This window comes from Hyperoodon ampullatus (genome assembly GCF_949752795.1).
Source record: "Hyperoodon ampullatus genome assembly, chromosome: 15".
Taxonomy (NCBI): domain Eukaryota; kingdom Metazoa; phylum Chordata; class Mammalia; order Artiodactyla; family Ziphiidae; genus Hyperoodon; species Hyperoodon ampullatus.
The window spans coordinates 67,364,677-67,385,932 of NC_136928.1; the positions used below are offsets into that span (position 1 = coordinate 67,364,677).

Here is a 21,256-nt window from a genome sequence, read left to right on the forward strand (position 1 = left end):
CCCACATCACTGAGTGCCTTAAATGTCCAGCACTGAGAATAAATATGAATGCAATAGCAACAAAATGAGGTTATAATTTAAACTGTTACCAGATCATTTATAAGTTTGCTAATTGTACATCCTTGGCACATTTATCTAAACCCTTGCTGTTCCAGGCTTAGCTTCATTTTCGCTTACTTATTGATGAAAGTACACATCAGCTCGTCAGTTTCCATAAAGTAGCCACCTAGTATTTAATTCATTCACTTAGCAAACATTTATTGAGTACCTATTATGTACTGGGTCCTCTGCAAGGGATACACAGATGAGTAAGACTCTCTCTGCCCTTATGGAGCTTATAGCATAGGCCGGACAAGTTCCTCTTTAAGTAAAAAGTATACAAAGGCACTAAGGGAAAAAAATCAGGTCACTAAGGGAAAAAATCAGGTACGTTCAGAGTTTTGCTGTGCAAATGGCTTCCTCTTAAAGAACAGGTTCAAGTTTTTAGACCAGTGGTTCCCATTAGTTATAGAATACTGAAATTAATACTTCATGTAAAACAAGACACTTTTATTTATTTTTAGAATGTTAGATTGGAGAATAGGCACCAGATGGTCAAGGTTGGGGTACTCTGATAAAGCGGGTCATAAGCACATTGATATCTGAGATTCACCTGGCCTAGAATTACGTCATAGGCTGTTTGCGTTAGAATATTGTTCTGAACTTAGCATGCATCAGAATCCCCTGGAGGCCTTAGTAAAATGGACCGCTAGGCCCCACCCCCCAGTTTCTGATATAGGGCTTGAATGTCCCATTTTTAGTAACTTCCCAGATGCTGCTGCTGCTTCTGGTCCAGAAACCACACTTTGAGAACCACTGATCTGGAATACAGGTTAGGCAGGGATAAAATTCCTTAAGAGAAATGTATAATGTTTTAAGATACTGTGAAGAATGTGGAGGCAAAGCAAACCCTTACCAGGGCTGTTACATATGGAATGTGCAACTGACCCAAATCCATGGCCTTTGAGTAAATCACTAAGGATACACTGCATTAAGTTAAAGTACAATACAAACAGGGCCTGGCTTTGTACCTGGTTACTAGGTGTAGTACGTACATGGAACTTTAGTAAAGAACATGTGGCTTTAAACCTCTCTTCTGAACTGCAGTGACTATTTGTGATAATTTTCTTATTTGAAATTATGACAAGCAGGCTTCCAACAAAGTTAAAATTAAAAACTATTTATCCAAGTCAACCATCTAAAGTAGAATTCTTATTCGTTAACAATGTTTTGCCCACTTTCTTCAATGAACCCTGGTGTTCTACAATGAGCTACCCAGTGTGAGGCACATTTCATACCAAGATTGATGGGTTGCCAAGGAGACTCCACTGCCACTCTGGACAAGCTCCTGTTTCCCCCCTCTCTTTCTGCTAAAAGGAGGGGAGCCCGTGGTGCAGGTTCAAAGGCAAGATGCTGGAGAAGTAGAGGCTACAGATCCAGCCTACTAAGTTCTCTCTCTGTTCTGTCCATCAGCAGCAAAAGTATGTGCGTTCAAATGAAAAACTTGCAGTTTTAGGCTTGAAGGGATATCAGCATCCAAAAACAATATCCTTCCTTGCATAAATCCAAGGAAAATGCCAAGGGGAATCAGCATCTACCTGCCAGGTCCAAATGTATTCTATCCCTGGCTTCATCTGAGTCGGGAGATTTCACTAATAAGAGAAACTACTATCCTGAACAAAATTGTCCTTATAGTAGCCCCCAATCAGAGATAAGGATAGTCCCTTCACACAGAGTTCCAAAATTTTGGACTTTAGAAACTATTTGTTGTTTCTCTTCCAGTACTGTGCCATTGATTCTTGCATAAAATTCTGGAATGCTGGCTCTTCACGGCTTTCCTCTGTAACTGCAAGGAAAAAAGAAGGTTAATTCTTTTTAAACTCTCCCATTAGACAGGTGGATTAGAGCTGCTGTCACCCATCCATCAGAAATAGTACCTTTGACCCTTGAACAACATGGGTTTGAACTGCGTAGGTCCACGGATACACGAATTTTTTTCAATCGTAAATACTACAGTACCACACGATCCACAGGTGGTGAAATCCACGAATGTGGAACCACAGATACGGAGGGCCAACTATAAGTTAATTATACAGGGATTTTAAACTGCGAGGAGGGTGGGTACCCCTAATCTCCAAGTTGTTGAAGAGTCAACTATATTTCTAAGACACTGTATGTTCACTTCTCCCAATAAGGAAGTATCTCCTAGAAGCAGGCTCTATTTATCATGTTGCCCAAAATGTACAATTTCTTTGACCTGTAAGTGGGGAGAATACCTCCTTCATAAAGTAACTAAAATGAGGTCCCACTCCTACATATTTTTAACTGAGAGAAATGAAAACCTCTGTCCACAAAGACCTGTTAATGAATGTTTAGAGCAGCTTTATTCATGACAGCTAAAACCTGGCAACAACCCCAATGTCAATCAGCTGGTGAATGGATAAACAAAGGTACATCCACATAATAGAACTATTACTCAGCAATAAAAAAGAACATATTACTGATACATGCAATAACATGGATGGATCACAAAAGCATTACACTGAATGAAAAAAGTCAAATGCAAGTTAAATACTGTGATTCCACTTACACAACATTCTGGAAAAAGCAAAATTATAGGAACAAAAATCAGATAAGCGGTTGCCAGGAACTGGTGTGGGGGAAGGGACTGAATAAAAACGAGCATGAGCGAACTTTTAGGGTGATAGAATTGTTCTGTTTCTTGATTATAATGGTAATTACAAAACTATATATATATGTATTAAAATTCATCAAGCTATACACTTTAATAAAAGGGTGGGATTTATTGTTTGTAAATTATACCTCAATAAATCTTACTAAATGATGCTATTTACATGTTAGTATCCAGCACACTGGAATAAGGAGAAGTTTGCTCTTGGGCACAGCTAGGACCTAAAAGGGTTGTTTCAAGAAATAGATTCTGTCCACAGTTCATAAAACTATGCAAAGTGGAACACTTTTGGGTTTCCAGAGGCATTCTATCTTCAATGCTACAGTCCCTTCTGACTGGTTTAGGTCTGCTGAGGCCTCCTTCTGTATTCTTAAAACAACGATTACAATAAACAATCCTGGATTCCTCAAAATTGAGTTAGGACCTAAAGATGAGAAGACACAAGACTAATAAAAGGTCGTAATCAAGCTCAATATTAACCATTCAGTAAGAAGGCCAGGAACTTTGAATATATGGAACTCCTTCCTGGTGCTGCATCCTTTATAGCATGTCCTCTCTCCCCTGTTACTGGCTTCATGCTCAAGGTCTTCTCTCAGTAGCAGGAAGCTCCCGGGCAAACAATGAAAGAATAAGCGGCTGTTCTGTTCTCATGAGCCACCTCAGCCACCTCTCACCTCTGTGGTCAATATCTTCAGTATCACTGTCTGCTTCCTCATCCTCTTCATCCAAGGTTCCCCGAGTCAGGATCAAGTCAGAAGGGTCCAGCACAGGAGGTAAGCTGCCTACATAGAAAACATCTATCAGTAGCATGTCATGAACATAGGCCTCCTCAAAAAAGTGATTTTGAAACAATAAGTAACTACGATTAAAAACTGGCAGGATGAAAGTGATCATGATAAAATGCAGGATCTTATCTCTTCTAAATGTACAGTTAATACCACTTAACATTTCTACACTAGTTTATTTCACAAAGTGCTTTCATGAGGCCAGTAATCCAAGAGGTCTCATTTTTAAGTTGAGGAAAATAACTCTCAAGTAGCTTGTCTTCATAGTAATAGTGATGTCATTTGTTTGTACTAGCTCTCAGCTTGGAAGAGGCTATGGTTTTTCCTATGAAGGCTAAAGACATTTGAGCAGATCCAGTGTGCTGATAGGTCAAGAGTAAAAGTGTGGAGCGTGGAACTCACTTAACTGGTAAACCCAGCCAGGTTCCAGCACCTAATCCACCAAGTGGCTTTGCTGTTCTCTACTAGACCTATAGCAATAGCTGTCGTGAACAGAACTTTACTCCTTTAAAGGCCAGTCCACCAATGAGTGTGGGTGAGTGAGTGTGTATATATTTAAATTTGAGCACCAACCTAGGAACCCCTAGAGAATTAAGGACAAAACTAACTCAAACAATAAAAAATGTCAGTAAAGTAGCAGAATAAAAAGACTAAAATACAGAAATGAAAAGTCTTCATAAACAAACATAACCAGTTAGAAGAAAAATCCCATTTTCAACACTAACGGAGATACAATCCTTGGGAAAAATTTAACAAATTTAACAAAACCTACATGAGGAAAACACTCCTGGAAGACACAAAAGCAGACTTGACAAATATAAGCACATTCCTTGTTCTTAGACAGGAAGAGCAACATCAAAGAGATGTCAATTAATTAATTAATATAACACAATCCCAATAAAAATATCAAAGAGTTTTTTTAGCGAGCTACATTAAGTTGATACTAAAGGTCATTTCGGAAAATAAACGAGCAAGAATAGTCAGGGAAACACTAAAAAAGAAAACTTTGAGGAGGACTAGCCCTAGCAGATATTAAAACATACTATAAAGCCTCTATATGTAATTAAAGCCACACAGTACAGGCACACAGTCTAGAGGAATAAAATAGGTAATCCAGAAATACATCCAAGTACATACGAAACTTTAGTATATGATACAGGTAGCATCTCATCACTGGGACAAAGGTAGACTTTTTAATAAATCATGTGGGTACAACTATTTATGAAAAAGGTAACACAGACCTATACCTCACACCATACCCAGGAATAAACCCTAAATGGATCAGGGTTCCAAATGCAGAAAATAAAACCATACAAGTACTACAGTAAAACATGAGTGAATGCCTCTTTAACACAGGTGTAGGTAAAGGATTCCCAACTATGACTCAAAACCAGGTGCAATAAAAGATAAATAAATTTGATTACATCAAATTTATACAAAACAGAAACTTTTGCATGGCAAAATAACACCATGAACAAAGTCAAAGGGCAACTGACAAACAGGGAGAAAATATCTGCAACATGTATCACAGGAAAATGAAGACTATCCCTACCTAGATTAATGTATATTAAAACTAGTGGGGCTTCCCTGGTGGCACAGTGGTTGAGAGTCCGCCTGACGATGCAGGGGACACGGGTTCGTGCCCCGGTTCAGGACGATCCCACATGCCGCGGAGCGGCCGGGCCTGTGAGCCATGGCCGCTGGGCCCGCACGTCCGGAGTCTGTGCTCCGCAACAGGAGAGGCCACGACGGTGAGAGACCCGCGTACCGCAAAAAACAAACAAACAAAAAACTAGTGGGTGAATATTTGAAAATTAAAAGTACATTTATCTAATCAAAGCATCACCCCACAAAATACTTATTATGAAGGGAAAAATAACTTTATGATGAAAACACCTGGCAGACACCACTTTAAGTAAGTGATCAAAGACAACTCATCATCATGTACCTTGTGATATGATACATGGAAAAAACACTTCACATCTGTTAACTTCTGCTAAAAAGGAGCCACCTGAATCGAACCATGAGGAAACATCAGTCACACCCAAATTGAAGAAAATTCTACAAAAATATGAGTACCATACACTTCAAAAATATCAATGTGATGAAACGCAAAGAAAGACTAAGGAGCCATTCCAGATTAAAGGAAAATAAGAGATGTGACAACTAAATGCAACACAGATCCAGAATCTTCTCCTGCTATAAAGGGCAAATGGCTACATCTAAATAAGGTCTATACATTAGATAATAGGAATGCGTCCATGTTAATTTCCTAGTTTTTGATAACTACAATGAGAGTATATAAAATAATGCCCTTATTTTTAAGAAAACCTCAAGGGTAAAGGTGCATCATGTCTGCAACTTACTCTTAAATGATTCAGAAAAAAGTTATATATAATATACAAATATTTTATAAGTATACTTATATATTTATATAAAATGTAAAGCCAAACATATATAACAGAAAGAATAAAGTAAATGTGGTAAAATGTTAACATTTGGCGAATCTAGCTGAAGGGTATATGGCAATTCTTTGCAGTTCATGAAACTCTTCTGTAAATCTAAAATTAGGTCAAAATAAACAGTAAAAGAGGGGGAGGATTAAAAAGTAATTTAAAAAAAAAGTAGACATCAAGTATCTTGCCAAAGTAAACCAAAAACTACCTGAAGAGAAAGAATCATCATATACATATGTATAAAAATATAAACAGAGATAAGATAAATGTGGTATGAGAGACATAGACATTGGATTCCTCTTTAACATAGACGTTAGATATAGGTATGTCCGTAGGTATATATCTACATCTGTACACTTCAAAAATGTCATCGTCATGAAATACAAAAACAAAGGATCCATTCACGATTAAAGGAGATTAAAAGAGACAGCTAAACACAACGCAGATCTAGGATTTATCTAAATTGACTGAGGAACAGATAGATAGATACACTATACAACATTTACTTTATCCTTTTCTCTTTCTCTCCCTTAAACATAAATACCTACTAAGTGGAGGCAAGTGTACCCCGCTCTTAGTTCCTAACACCAGAAGACCCTCCAGTACCTGTGGCAGTCCCGGTGTCCAAGGCTATAGAGCCCATATCTTTCCGAAGTCGTTCCAGTTGTTCTTTCTGCTGCTGGCTCTGTGCACTGGCCTATATACACAGAGGAAAATGTTGTCATATTAAAAAAGGAGGCCCAAGTTAGATGCCAGACTTCTAACTGGAGATGACAAATTTTACAAATACTAGAGGCAGATAAGGGATGGCTGATGACAGAAACATTGAGCAGTGTGGGCCCAGATTAGCAGAAGTTCATTCCGGAGGGCTCTGCAGACTGTATTAGAGGTTTCAGAAATTAGACACAAAATCATCAAAAGAACCCTCAAACAGACACAGCAGGAAGGCTCAGCGATAAGATGTCCAATGTAGCCGATGGGGACAGGTTACTTGATCATTTGGGGTAAGAGCTGTGAACTACCTCTCTGTTCTTAAACAAAATTCTACAAGTAGCCTTTAAATGGACCTTGGGAGAGTAGGGGTGGAGGTATGGCACAAGAAGGGCTCAGCATATATAAAAGGAAAAATTACTGATTTTTATTACTTCAAGTAAAGAAAAGAAAAATAATTAAGGGGCCTTTCTGTATCCAGACAGCATACATACAAATTTACAGGTTTAAATTAACAAATATCTAAAGGATACATTGAGAACCAAAACAAAAGCGTTTATGGCAGAAGGATTAGTACATAGTTTGAGATAGTTTATTCAGTGGCCCTAAAATACACAAACAGCCTCTTTTCTTACCAGCGATTTCTTCAGACGTTCATATTCAGGACGATACTCTCTGGAAAGAGAAACACTTTCTAAATCCCTTTGATTAATAATCTATCCTGTCGCTCCCCTCCACATCACTTCTATTTTCCTAGTACTTTGATAATAACAAAAGATCTCATGTCACCAGACATCAGATGTAACAAGTCGTAGTCACTGAGATTCTATCCCTAAGGAATTAAAAGCCAAGGTGCCTGCCCCCTCCCTGAAATCAGCAACAAGACAAAAGACTGACTGCTGATCTGGGAAGATCAACTCTGGGGAGACCATGACCGATGAGTTCACCATTCACTTGGATAAACATGAGTAAAAGATGTTTAAATGATGAGTAAAAGAAGCTAGGCTTACTGGGCTCAGGAAGCCCAATATATAATTATGTCGTTTATCTGGGCAATCATGAAAGGATACAGAAAAGAGTCTATCCTGAGGCTTTGATAACACATGCAAAAAAACAAAACAAAACAAACAAAACAACAAACCTCATCTGATGAATAAAAATCAAAATAATGTTTCTGAAAAACCACAATGTGGCTATTAGGCTCTTGCTAAGTATGAAGCTTGCTAGAAAGCAGCCAATTATCAGGCCTAAGGAAAGTGTATAGGTGCTATGACTCCACTTTCCTTTAGATAAATGGAACTCCAGTATTAACCAAGAAAATAGTTATAACAATCACTTATTAAGAAATATGCTTACTACATGTCAGCAATTGTGTTAGGTGCTTTAGATATATTATCTCAAATAATCCCCACAACGACCTTAACAATAAATGCTATTATCCCTCATCTATAAATGAGGAAAACTTGCTAAGGTTACACACTTATTAATTGGAGGAAAAAGAAATCTAAACCATGTCTATCTGACTCCAAAGTCTATGTTCTTCATCAGGGGTCCACCAATGTGGCAAACAGGACAAATCCAGCCCACTGCCTATTTTCATAAATAAAGTTTTATTGGAACACAGCCACACCCATTTGTTTAGGAATTGTCTATAGCTGCTTTTGCACCACAATGAGAGTTGAGGAGTTTCAACAGATAATACGACCCACAAAGCCTAAAATATTTAACATCTGGCTTTTTACAATGTCTGATGACACCTGTTCTTCATCATTCAATACAGTGAAGATTTTATACTCCTATTTTTTTTTTTAAAAAGTTAACAGCTACTTGTTAACCCTAAGTGTGGTCAGATCCAGTACACGTCTGCATGGCAAATATAATACAAACACTATGAAAACCAAAATGTTTTGCCTGGCAAAGCAGCTATCATATCAGACTTGTGGGTAACTAAGAGTGCCATCAATAGAATGTTCCTTTATCCTCACCTTTCATATTCTTCTGTGGCACTGGCAACTTGCACGAAGAGTTCATCTAAGCCTGTACCCAGAACAGCAGACACACCCACCACCTGCCAAAAGCATCATTAATGCCACTGAGGAAACAACTGTATATTTTTAAATGGCATACATTATTTGGCTCAAATTTCATAAAATCTTCATAGAAGAGGTTTGGTTACTTTAAGAAGTCTCTGGCAAAGAATGAAGCTAAAACAAGACAAAATGGCATACCTACTCAAAAGTGATGGAAATAAGTCCATGGAAAATAGAGAACTGAGAAAGATAGTTAGGATCAAACAAGCAGCAGTTCATCTATTCCCTATCAAATCAAACCACAGTCTGTTCTCTATAAAAATTAGTATCTCAATGTCTTCACTTGGGCAATTAACATACTTGCTGCTACCCACACCCACTTTTGCTTACACAAATCTTACCCATCCTTCAAAGCACACCTATATTGGCTATATCCTCAAAAAATCTCTCATTTCAAAAGTGATCTACCCGCTCACCACTATCAGGTCCAACTTTTAATCTTTCTTAAGATATCACAATGTAAGTTACAACAATACATCATGTTTCAACTCTGCGTTTAGCCTCTCTCCTAACTAGACCATAAACTCTCTGAGGGTAGGGTCCGTATCATATTTATCTTTTAAGTCTCTAGTTTTTAATAAGCTATGCCTTAAAAATTACTTTTCAGAAGGTAATGAACTTCCTTTCCAAAATAGGTTCAAAGCCAGCCCTTTGGGTTATGAGGTTATCTGGAGAGACCAACAGCATAAGCAAGAAAGTTTACCCTGAGGGAGCTGTAAAACTCATCTAACACGAGGCTCATTGAACGAGTCAGGTTACTGACGTATGTAGTCTCTTGATTCAAGGAATCTTGGAAAGCCTCAAAATCCTGCATCCATTCCACTGCAAAGCTGTGATCAATGATGTCAGTCTGTACCAGAGAGAAGTCAACTATCAGCAACCAGAGATGAGGTCAGACATCAAACAATGGCAAAAAAAATTTTTTAATTATGTGATGACAGCAAAGAGCAATAATTCATGTATTTTCTTTCTCTGCTTCCCCCATTTCCTCCTCCACTGCAACAAGTCACAAAGAGCCAAGACTGCAGTGCAGTATAAATAATTAAATGAAGATCTGTATATTCCACGTTAGAGCAGACCCTTCACTATCCACTGCCAAGTGACCACGGCCACAGTGGAGGCCAGCACCCTCCAGGCTCTGAAGTCAAGTACATAGTCTCTTGCATTCTAGACAACAACAGAGAAGTTTTGGTTTTGTTTAACCGCCACTTCCAATAGACTAGCTGTCCCTCCCCCATTTACACAGTCCCGATCCTGAGGGGTAACCTATACGCTGTGGACCAGGGGCTACTCTATCTAGCCTAAAAAAACTTTGGAAAAGAATCAGCGATATATATTCATTCAATTTGATTGAATCCATTTCCTAGAAGCGCTCATGACTTTGCTTCAGGTTAGCTTAAATCTGCTCTCCAGCATCTGAAATAATCCTTCTCACCTACCCAAACACAAGGTTCTGATGAAAAAGAAATATTCAGTCACAACAGGAAGAATCCACTTACTTTATTCATGACCACAATAAAAGGCAGCTTGGTTTTGTACAAGATGCTGAAAATCAAACATTGAGGCATTATTAGTAAAAGCACTTAAGCACCTGCTTGCCTGTTATCTGATGGAACTGAGTAATAAAAAGGGAGATGGGTTCAGACTCTAAATACAGGTATCCATTCTTACACAGCACTCACATATTCTCCCCTCCCAAGCAGGAAACCACCACTACCATCAAGCAAACAACACACATACACACTCCCTCCTTTTCTTAGGGTAATAATGTTTTGGTACTGATCCTGGTTGTGTGTGTGTGTGTGTGTGTGTGTGTGTGTGTTTTTCACCAAATTAACTGTCTCTTAAACAATTAATATGAAGACAAAATCATGCTATCAAACATCAGATTTCTATTTCGACTAGGATTTCTTGTGTTTAACAGGAAGAGACATCCCTAGTCATAATAGAAGAGACAACTCGGGGTGATTGTTTTTGCATACCCCCAAAATAAAATGCAGCATTAATAATGGTCCGCCTTGCTCCTAGGTCTAATGCACTAATATAGCCTAGTGAGGCATGTCCTTCCTCTCCTAATTGCACCACACTTGGGAAAACATGTGCATTTAGAATCATGGATGAATCTTTTTATTCAGTCTCTCCTCATGTTATAATTTCACTCTTCCTATCACAACACAGAAGAAAGGCATTTAGACCAGGGGCTCTATTCTATTCAGAATTGGATTTCATTCAACTTGGGGCAACTGCCAGAAGGTTCATATTCATTCATCACCTATTCTGTAACAAGCAAGGGAGGAAGATGAGAAGTGGCTGATAGAGAATGCCAACAGTATATGTGCTTCTTCTCCCGCCCTAACCCAGAGCCCCTCCCTAACCCAGAGCCACTAAAGCGAGTGGCAAGCCTGAATGAAAACCTAGGGGTAAGCACTCAGGACTCAAAAATGATGGAAAAGAAGTGGAGACTTCATACCTTGACATAATACTATGCCCAACAATAACGCGTTACCTGCAGGCATAGAGCATATTGGACATGAAGGTCACTGGGTTGATACTTCGAGATGTGTCCATTACGTAAATGACAATCGTTGGAAACGAGGATGCCTAAAGCCACAAAATAGTCAAAGCTTTAGTCAGAGGGTTCTTGACCTGTCCCCAAACTCTTCTCCTACCTTCCGTGGCAAGGAAGAACCACTTTAGGCAGGTGTGCAGAGCTCTATGACTCTATCCCACGTAAGATCCCAAGCAATAAGAAGCTTTTCTTGTCTGGCTCTCTATTTACCCTGAGTAACAAGTCCTAGAATACTCACCAGGGCCTCAGTGATGATTGTCCCAGAAGCTGACCAGGTGAATACCTCAATCTGTCCAGGTGTGTCAATCAAGACATACCTGTGTCAAAAAAGACCATTAAAGAAGTTTTTATTTATGCATTCTGAAAGATATTCCATCCCACAGAACATTAACATCTGGTTACTCAAGACTGAAATAACCTCTTCACACTGCCAAGTCTCACTTCTTCCCATTGCCCTTAAAGTGCATACCACATTCCCCTGGGTTTTATTCAATGTCCAGTATTCAGGCTCCTTGGCAGGAGCACCAATACATCACTGCTGCAAATGATCACAGAGAAAACTGACAGTTTTAGAAACACACTGCATTAAAAATGAGAGATAAGCAAAACCAGAGTGTAAATCTCTTGGGAAACCATCTGGTTACTTGGGGGCGGGGGGAGGGTTGGAGGAAAATGGAGGGAGGGAGAATAAGAAAGTGATAACTAAAGAAGAGGGTTTCTTCTTGAGGGGATGAAACGTTCTAAAATTGATTGTGATGATGCTGTACAATTCTGTAACTACACTAAAAGCCACAGAATTGTACAATTTAAATGGGTAAATTGTATGGCCTATGAACTATATCTCAATAAAGCTGTTTTTAAAAAAGCAAAGATCCACACATACATGGACAATTAATTGACAAAAGGAGCCAAGAACATACAACGGAGAAAGGAAAGTCTCTTCAAGAAATGGTGTTGGAGGCTTCCCTGGTGGTGCAGTGGTTGAGAGTCCGCCTGCCGATGCAGGGGACACGGGTTCGTGCCCCGGTCCGGGAGGATCCCACATGCCACGGAGTGGCTGGGCCCATGAGCCATGGCCGCTGAGCCTGCACGTCCAGAGCCTGTGCTCTGCAACGGGAGAGGCCACAACAGTGAGAGGCCCGCGTACCGCAAAAAAAAAAAAGAAAGAAATGGTGTTGGGAAAAACAGACAGTCACATGCAAGAGAATGAAACTAGACCACTCCATACACAAAAATTAACTCAAAATTGATGAAAGACTTGAATGTAACACCTGAAAACATTAAATAAATTCCTGGAGGAAAACATAGGCAATAACCTCACTGACATCTGTCTTAGTGAAGTTTCTGTGGATCTGACTCCAAAGGCAAGGAAATCAAAAGCAATAATAAACAAATGCGACTACATCAAACTAAAAAGCTTCTGCACAGCAAAGGAAAACATCATCAAAACTAAAAGGTGGGAATTCCCTGGTGGTCCAGTGGTTAGGACTCGGCGCTTTCACCACAGTGGCCCAGCTTCAATCCCTGGTCGGGGAACTAAGATCCTGCAAGCTGCCGGGCATTGCCAAAAACAAAAAACTAAAAGGCAAGCTACTGAACAGCAGAAATTGCAAATCATATCTCTGATTAGGAATTGGTATCCAAAATATATAAAGAACACATACAACCCATAAACAACCCGATTCAAAAATGGGCAGAGGATCTGATTATGTAGACATTTCTCCAAAGACACACAGATGGCCAAAAGGCACATGAAAAGATGTTCAACATCACTAATTATTAGGGAAATGCAAATCAAAACCACAATGAAGTAGCACCTCACACCTGTTTGAATGGCTCTTACCAAATAGATAACAAGTGCTGAAAAGGATGTACAGAAGAGGAAACCCTCGTAAACTGTTGGTGGGAATATAAACTGGTGCAGTTACTATGAAAAACAGTAGCAAGATTCCTCAAAACATGAAGGATAGAGCTAACTATATGATCCAGTGATTCCACTTCTGGGTATTTATCCAAAGAATATAAAAACACTAATTAGAAAAAATATATGCACCCTTATGTTCATTGCAGCATTACGTACAATAGCCAAGATATGAAAGCAACCTAAGTGTCCACCAATGGATGAATGGATAAAACAGATGTGGTATATACACAGTGGAATACTATTCAGCCATAAAAGAAGAATGAAATCTTGCCATTTGTGACAACATGGATGAACAACATGAGGGTATTATGCTAAGTAAAATAAGTCAGAAGGAAAGACAACTACCATATGATTTCACTCACATGTGGAATAACCCAGAGGAAGGAAGGAAGGAAGGAAGGAAGGGAGGGAGGGAGGGGAAGGGAAAGGGAAGAGAAAGTGAAGGGAAAGGGAAGCGGAAGGGAAGGAAACCAACCAACCAAAAGCAAGCTCACAGATATAGAGAACAAATCAGCGGTTACCAGAGGAAAAAGGGGTTGTGGGTGGGCAAAAGGGGTGAAGGGGATCGATTGTATGGTGACAGATGGTAACTGGACTTTTGGGGGGTGATCACTTTGCAGTGTATGCATGTTAAATTATAATGCGTACCTGAAACATTTAAAAATAGCAAAAATTTTGAATAGACATTTCTCCAAATATATACCAATGGCCAAGAAGTACACTAAAAGATGCTCAACATCTGGACTTCCTGGTGGCGCAGTGGTTAAGAATCCGCCTGCCAATGCAGGGGACACGGGTTCGAGCCCTGGTCTGGGAAGATCCCACATGCTGCGGAGCAACTAAGCCCGTGCACCACAACTACCGGGCCTGAGCTCCAGAGCCCGCAAGCCACAACTACTGAGCCTACATGCCACAACTACCGCAGCCCACGTGCCTAGAGCCTGTGCTCTGCAACAAAGAGAAGCAACCGCAATGAGAAGCCCACGCACTGCAACTAGAGAAAGCCCGTACACAGCAACAAAGACCCAAAGCAGCCAATAAATAAATAAATTAATAAATAAATAAATAAATTAATTAAAACAAAAACAAAAACAATTAAAAGTAGTGACCAGGATGTACAGAAAATGGAACCCTCCATACATTGCTGGTGAAAATGTAAAATGGTACGTGAAGCCAGCAGGAGCTTGGAGGAATGGGGAATAGAGTGACTGCTAATGAGTTTGGGGTTTCTTTTGGAGATGAAAATGTTCTGAAATTAGGTAGTTCTTTTTTTTTTTTTTAAGATTTATTTTTTATTTATTTACTTTTGGCTGCGCCAGGTCTTAGTTGCAGCACCGCGGGATCTTCGTTGAGGCATGAGGGATCTTTCGTTGTGGCACGCAGGATTCTCTCTAGCTGTGGCAAACGGGTTTTCTCTTCTCTAGTTGTGGCGCAGGCTCTGTAGTTTGCGGCATGTGGGATTCTCTCTAGCCATCGCGAACGGGTTTTCTCTTCTCTAGTTGTGGCGCGGGCTCTGTAGTTTGCAGCACGCGGGCTCTCTAGTTGAGGTGCGAGAGCTCAGTAGTTGTGGCTCGCGAGCTTAGTTGCCCCGTGGCATGTGGGATCTTAGTTCCCTGACCAGGGATCGAACCCGTGTCCCCTGCATTGTAAGGTGGATTCTTTACCACTGGACCACCAGGGAAGTCCCTGAAATCAGGTACTTCTGGTCAATGCACAACTTTGTGAATATACTAAAAACCACTAAACTGTATACTTTAAAAGAGTGCACTTTATGGTCTGTGAATTCATATTGCAATAAAGCTGTTACTTTAAAAAACTACTCTAGTATGATCCTATTTTTGTAAAAACACCTTATCCATCCATCCTTCTATCTATGTACATGTGAATAGAAACGCTTGGGATGACAGTCACTGATAGCAATAATGATAATAATGATAGCTATTTCTAGTGACAAGAAGGGTGATAGTTTCATCTTTTAAATACTACATATGGTAGGAATTATTTATAGTAATAAGACTATATCCTTTTTACAAAAATAATAAATTATCTTCCTTTCTTTTAAAAAAGCAAACCTATTAAAAATTTAACAACAGTTCATTGTGGGTAATGATAATAAGAATCTCCTATTTTATATTTTGATACTTTTTAAATTAAAAAATATTCCCCCGAATCATGTAAATTATGTTAATTTAAACAAGGATTAGAAAGGTATTTCATAGACTTTAATGCCAACAAGCAAGAGAAAGCAAGTGGACAAGTGAATGTGGACTTAAATTTTCAAAATACCTCCTAAGAAGCTGGGAACATATACCAAAGTGATTGGGGGTGGGATACTATTAAATTGAGCTCTACACTGTAGAGCGTCTTGTCGCTCTTATTTATTTATTTATTTATTTTTGGCCGCGCCATGGCTTGTGGGATCTTAGTTCCCCAACCATGTAGAGCATCTTAATGACTGTCTTCTTGCCAACAATTTTTTCACTTATCATGGTTTCATCTCTAACTACACCCTCTCAGAACTTGATAGTAACCCAAAATCCTTCAAAAAACCTAGAAACATGTCAACTACAGAGTAATAAATAGGCATTAGACTGAAATCACTTACTTAGACATGTTCTGGGCCTTCTCAATAAATTTCATCACCTAAAAGAAAAAGACGCCAATTACAACAGAATCCAAGTTCAACAAAAAAAATCACAGGGCCCTCTCAAGAGTGGCCCACCTGCAGGCACCATTAACGATTGAATCTCTATGTTCTCTGTCTGAGGACACCAACTAACGTGCTCATGGAACCAAAGAAACATAGCCACACCTGCGGTACCACAACACCCTGGAGCACAGGGCAAGGCCTAAGGAGCTGAAGACTTGATCTGTCCCTGCCAAGTCTCTCTCTTGGTGCTTCAGTAAAGCGTTAACAGCCTGAATCACTGAGTGAAATCGGGGTAAAAAATCAGTGATTGCCAAACACTCTTAAGGAAGTGGAATGTGACAGAGAAAACATAACAGATGACAACAATTTGTCACAAGTGAAAAGCCCCATACTTGTTCCATTCCCTGCCTGGTAGCCCATCCCACTCCCCATCCCTCCACCCCATCCTCAGGGTAACACTGCAAGCCAATAACAGATCAAGAAGAGAACCCAGGTCTCTTAGGTCTTTGTTTTATTGGCTGCCACAACGTTCAATGTGAAGTCTCTCACCATGTTGATCACCCTCTCATAGCCTACTTCTTTGTCCACCAAAATGCCTCCTTATATTCTGTATTGACATTGAGGTTGATTGCCCTTCTTTCTCAGTGTGATCAAGCTAAGCCATTTAAGAGTCACAGGTTTTGACACAGCCATGTCTATGTAAATGGAGACAGACATACCTGATCAAATCTGGTAGCAAAGAGATTGAGTGAGGTCACTATGCCACCATTGGGTCCAAGTCCATACCTAGACACTAAGTTGAGGATTTAAATTGCTTATAGATCAATTTAGATGATAAAGTTTATTATGTAGACAATCCCTCACAAAAACAGCATAACATTAGTGTTCAACTGACTAGTATGTATCACACAATCTTAACCTCATAGGGAAACATTCACTATCGATGTCTACCTCATTCATCGTTTAGAAATGGCCAGGCGAAATGGGGCCAAAATGGAACAGACAGGTGTATCAGGCATTGACAGCCTGATGGCATTAGCCATGAAGATCATTTATATACCACTCTTTGCTCTGATCCTCACTCATCAAGCCACCTGAGGATTAGAATTAGTCTTCCTAACTAGACTTACCTATAGGGAAAGTACACATTTCACACAGCAATGTACTAAGAGTTGATCTTACTAATCTTTGAGCTTCCCAGTCTAAGGGGATGGTGATCAATGGACGCATCCACCAAGGCAATACTCCCTTGTGGGACCCAGGCACGCCCCCAGCTAGCCTCTCCTTCTCTGTGCTAATTACAACAGCCTGCAGTTCGGGACAAAGGCAGAAAACGGAACTCACAAGCTGAAATAGGATTTCTAATCACCTACAATGCTTCTCCCCACATTCACCTTCCCTCCTCTTCATAAAATTACCTGAAAGCAATCGAATGCTTTTACTAGTATATTTCACAAGGGAAGGCACAAACACTTTTTTCAAAGCTACACAATACACAGACAGTAAGTAGCCAGGGATGAGCCAACAACCAAAGTAGATGTGAAAAAGGATACTGTTTCATGACTTCTTTATACTTCACAGTGTCACGAATATCTGGAGGGAAAAAAAGAGAGAATGAAATGGAATTTAACACGTAAGAAACAATACAGTTTGAGACTCTCCACCTATAATATCTAAGCCAACAGACCTCTCAAGTCATCTCTGCTTCCTCTGAGCAAACAAATCAGTTTCTCTCTTAGCATCCAAGGTACTTTTCCAATCTGTTTTCTAAATTTTCAAGCTAAGATCACTGAATTGCAACAGCAAAAGACGCAAGCTCAGGAAGAGACTAGGAGGACAAAAGGTACCCTGCAAGTACCTTCCCTCCCAGCAAGAAACTGAAACTAGCTTTTGAGGCTTCTATTGTCAGCACTGTCTTCTAGTAATTTATCCAGCTTCACACTGGCCAAGGACAACTGCCAAGTAACCCAAGAAGAATGTTAGGCTAGGAGCTCTCAAGTTATGGTAGGGATGTCTGAGACAAAGAGAAAAGTTTTATACAACTTAAATACCTTCTCAGTGACCATATACATAGAAAAAGGGAGCTAAATCAAGAAAAAAGGTTTATTTCTTACTCCTTGCTTACTGGTAACAAAGGTAATGCAGATAACATTTTTATAAAGGCATTAACTTGGGAAGTGGATGGGTGGGGAGAGAAATAGGTAATGGAGGTTAAGAGGTACAAATTTTCAGTTACAAAATAAATGAGTCATGGAGTGAGATGTACAGTGTGAGGAATACAGTCAAAAATTATATAATACCATTGTATGGTGACAGATATTAACTAGACTCATCATAGTGGTCATTTTGAAATGTACACGTTTCAAATTACTATGTTGCATACCAGGAACTAAATACTGTGGCAGGTCAATTACATTGCAAGACAGACAAACCCACAGAAAAAGAGATTGGATTTGTAGTTACCGATCTACAAATCGGTAGAGGGTGTGGAGGGAGGGACAATTGGATGAAGGTAGTCAAAAGGTACTAACTACCAGTGAATAAATACTAGGGATGTAATATACAACATTATAAATGTAATGAGCACTGCTACACGTTATATGTGAAAGTTGAGAGTTCTCATAACAAGGAAAAAAAATTTTTTCTATTTCTTTAATTTTGTATCTATATGAGATGATAGATGTTCACTGAACTTACTCATGGTAATCATTTCATGCGTTTGTAAATCAAATCATTATGCTATACAACTTAATCATATACAATGCTGTATGTCAACTATATCTCAATAAAACTAGAAAAAAAATTATTTGGATGGAATTTTAAATAAAAAGGAAATTGGTCTGTCCAGTAATATCTAACTAAACCTATCGAGCAGTCAGTAGACCTATATCCCATCAACTATTAGAGTTCCAGCCTTTAAGTGAAAAGATGGAATTTTTTTGTTTTTTCAAAATTCTTCCCATAATGATTTCTGCTTCTTAATACAAGGTCTTCCTTAATTAGTATGTTTGGAGTACAAGCTTAATAGGATTAAAAAGAGACCAGGAGGGAAAAGACTAACATCAAGGAATAGTCTGAAAATCAGGAAACCTAGATCCTATCAAGAATCAGGGCACTGGATCCCATCCATTCTTAATCTTTTTTATACAGTAGTCAGGGACTCCTCTACAAGTCTGATGATAAGAGGGAAGGAACCCCTCACCAAGACAATGCACACAGGCATATATACACATATTTTCCCACGTAACTTTTCAAGATTCCTACAGATCAGTAAGCAAACTCTGCACAAAACCCACATGCTCTTAACTTGAAGGAAAAAAAAACTATATAAACAAAGTTTATGTAACAGAGCCTGCTGAAGGGTTTACGGCTTAAAATCCAGAGGACTGACTTTCTGTCACTTCATTTTCCCAAAGAACCATAGTCTGACACCCTTGGGTCAAAAGAGGTAGAGAGAATGGTAGTGGTAAGGAAAAAAAGGAAATTTAGAAAGAGGGGAGGAGTAAACAAAGAGAAAAAGGGAATCAGGAAGAAGCCTGTTTCAGGATGCTAGCAAATCCTAGGGAAACAAAATTAGGCAGTTTAGAAAACATTAAAAATGGAAGCATTGAAGACTCATAGAATAGGCTGACAGCTTTCCATTCTCTGAGAAACTTCACACAACTTCTGGTACAGTTTACTCACCAATATTGGCAGGAAAGGGAACTTCATGCACAGCTGGGTCCAGGTTGATCACATAAGGTGGACACCCTTGACTATGCAGATATCCTGTGAGCCTCTGCAGACATATGGGGAGAAGGATGGACTGAGACCAAGAGGCATGATAAAGGAAAAAGAGAGAACTTCCACCCCTTAATCCAACTTACCAGAATTCTGCACTTCCATTTCCCTCTACCTTAAATATTCGTTTCTGATCTCCACCTCCAACATTCAGTCTCAGTTGAAACGCTACCTTTCTTCATCACACATCCAACAGAGACTCCTCTACTCTCCATCACTTATTGACTTGGGGGGTGGGGGGGAGCGGGGGTTTCTATCTCCCCCACAAAAAAAACATTAGTTCCATTTAAGCGGCAACCTTGTCATTTCCGCTATATCCCCAGTGCCTGAAACATGGTAGGCACCCCAGAAGGAATTCTTTAGGAAGCTACACCGAAAGCCTGTGTGCAAGCACTCTATTAACAGCCAGAATTACTTGTTAAGCCTCTGCCTTCGAGGAGCTGGCACTAGCGAGGCAATTCCAATACCAAGTACTGTCGTCACAAATAGGCACTGAGGGTACGCAGAAGAGAGGCTGAATGAACTCAGGCTAGCATCTGAGACGGCTTCGCGGAGGAAGAAACAGGGGTTGCTGGCAAGTCCCTGAAAGCCAGGCGCCGGTACCCTCCAAACTCCCCAGAGAGACCTCCCTTTCTCCCCTGGCCTTACGCCTGCCACAGACAACTTCTCGCGCGCTCCTACTACGCCCACGCCGTGCAGGTCACCTGTACAAAGGTGGTTTTCCCAGACCCCGCCATTCCCAACACCAACAGACACACTGGAGGCCGGGGACCCCCGGAAGCTTGCGGCTCCGTAGCAGCGGCGAACGCGGCCATCTTGCTCCTGGCTCCGCCCACTCAACCACAGAGACGCTCGTAGCTAGAGAGGCTCCCGTGACGTTCGGAACTCTGAATGAGACTATTACAGAACAAACGAAGCCGAATCGAACCAAACCGGCCAGAGAGGGCAGGGCCAAGGGCCTAGGCGTGCGCCTTAGCTCTGTCCGTCCTGACCCGGATGGCGGTCCAACTAGGGACAGAGGCGGGGAAGTGGAGACGCTGGGAGGACGACTGGAGTAGGCCACCTGAAGAGCCGCTCACCGTCGTCGGGCAGGGCCTGGGAAGGGCAAAGCTCTGGATCCCGGGCGGGCGGGACGACAAGGGACCTCCGGGCTCCCACACTACGAAAGTGAAGAGAATGCCTTTTCCTGTCGGTCCCCCGAGAGCGGGGAACCGAGCCGCCGGAGAACCGGCCGCTAGGGCTCGTCCGGCGGCCGAGGAGGTTAAGCGGCTCAGGGCTGGACGTGCCGGGACCCGGGCGGGATGCGAGCGCCGGAGTTGCTGGGCCCCGCCAAGAGCCGCAGAGACCAGCCCGGAGAAACTGGAAAAACCCTCCGCACTGGGACGCCGTTTCCGCGTGTCGCCAGCCCCAGACCGTAGGGCTCTCTCCCTGGCGGTCTCCGCAAAAGTGCACCGTGACTTTGGGGAGGAACGTTTGGTTGCCGAGTTTGTCAAGTAGGTATTGAGGGGGCGCTTCTCTCCACCCAGGCGCCCTCGGCACCCGGAAAGGTGGTGAAAGAGC

The 21,256-nt window shown here is 40.7% G+C and overlaps 1 protein-coding gene across 2 annotated transcripts; it reads right to left on the reverse strand.

Annotated features, from left to right (window-relative positions):
• Positions 1-1,799: 1,799 nt before the first annotated feature.
• GPN1 (GPN-loop GTPase 1) lies at positions 1,800-20,526 on the reverse strand (the record flags this gene model as incomplete). Of its 2 annotated transcripts, XM_079720790.1 has the most annotated exons (14): positions 1,800-1,885; positions 3,406-3,513; positions 6,579-6,669; positions 7,319-7,358; positions 8,669-8,751; positions 9,477-9,623; positions 10,273-10,318; positions 11,280-11,374; positions 11,581-11,659; positions 15,872-15,909; positions 16,636-16,702; positions 17,470-17,509; positions 19,601-19,694; positions 20,401-20,526. In XM_079720790.1, 14 exons carry the CDS (start codon positions 20,509-20,511, stop codon positions 1,800-1,802), a joined length of 1,125 nt encoding a protein of 374 aa, XP_079576916.1. The 2 variants fall into 2 exon arrangements, with proteins under 2 accessions (XP_079576916.1, XP_079576915.1); XM_079720789.1 differs by lacking the exons at positions 16,636-16,702; positions 17,470-17,509; positions 20,401-20,526 and having other exon boundaries at positions 19,601-19,627.
• Between the last annotated feature and the right edge of the window lie 730 nt (positions 20,527-21,256).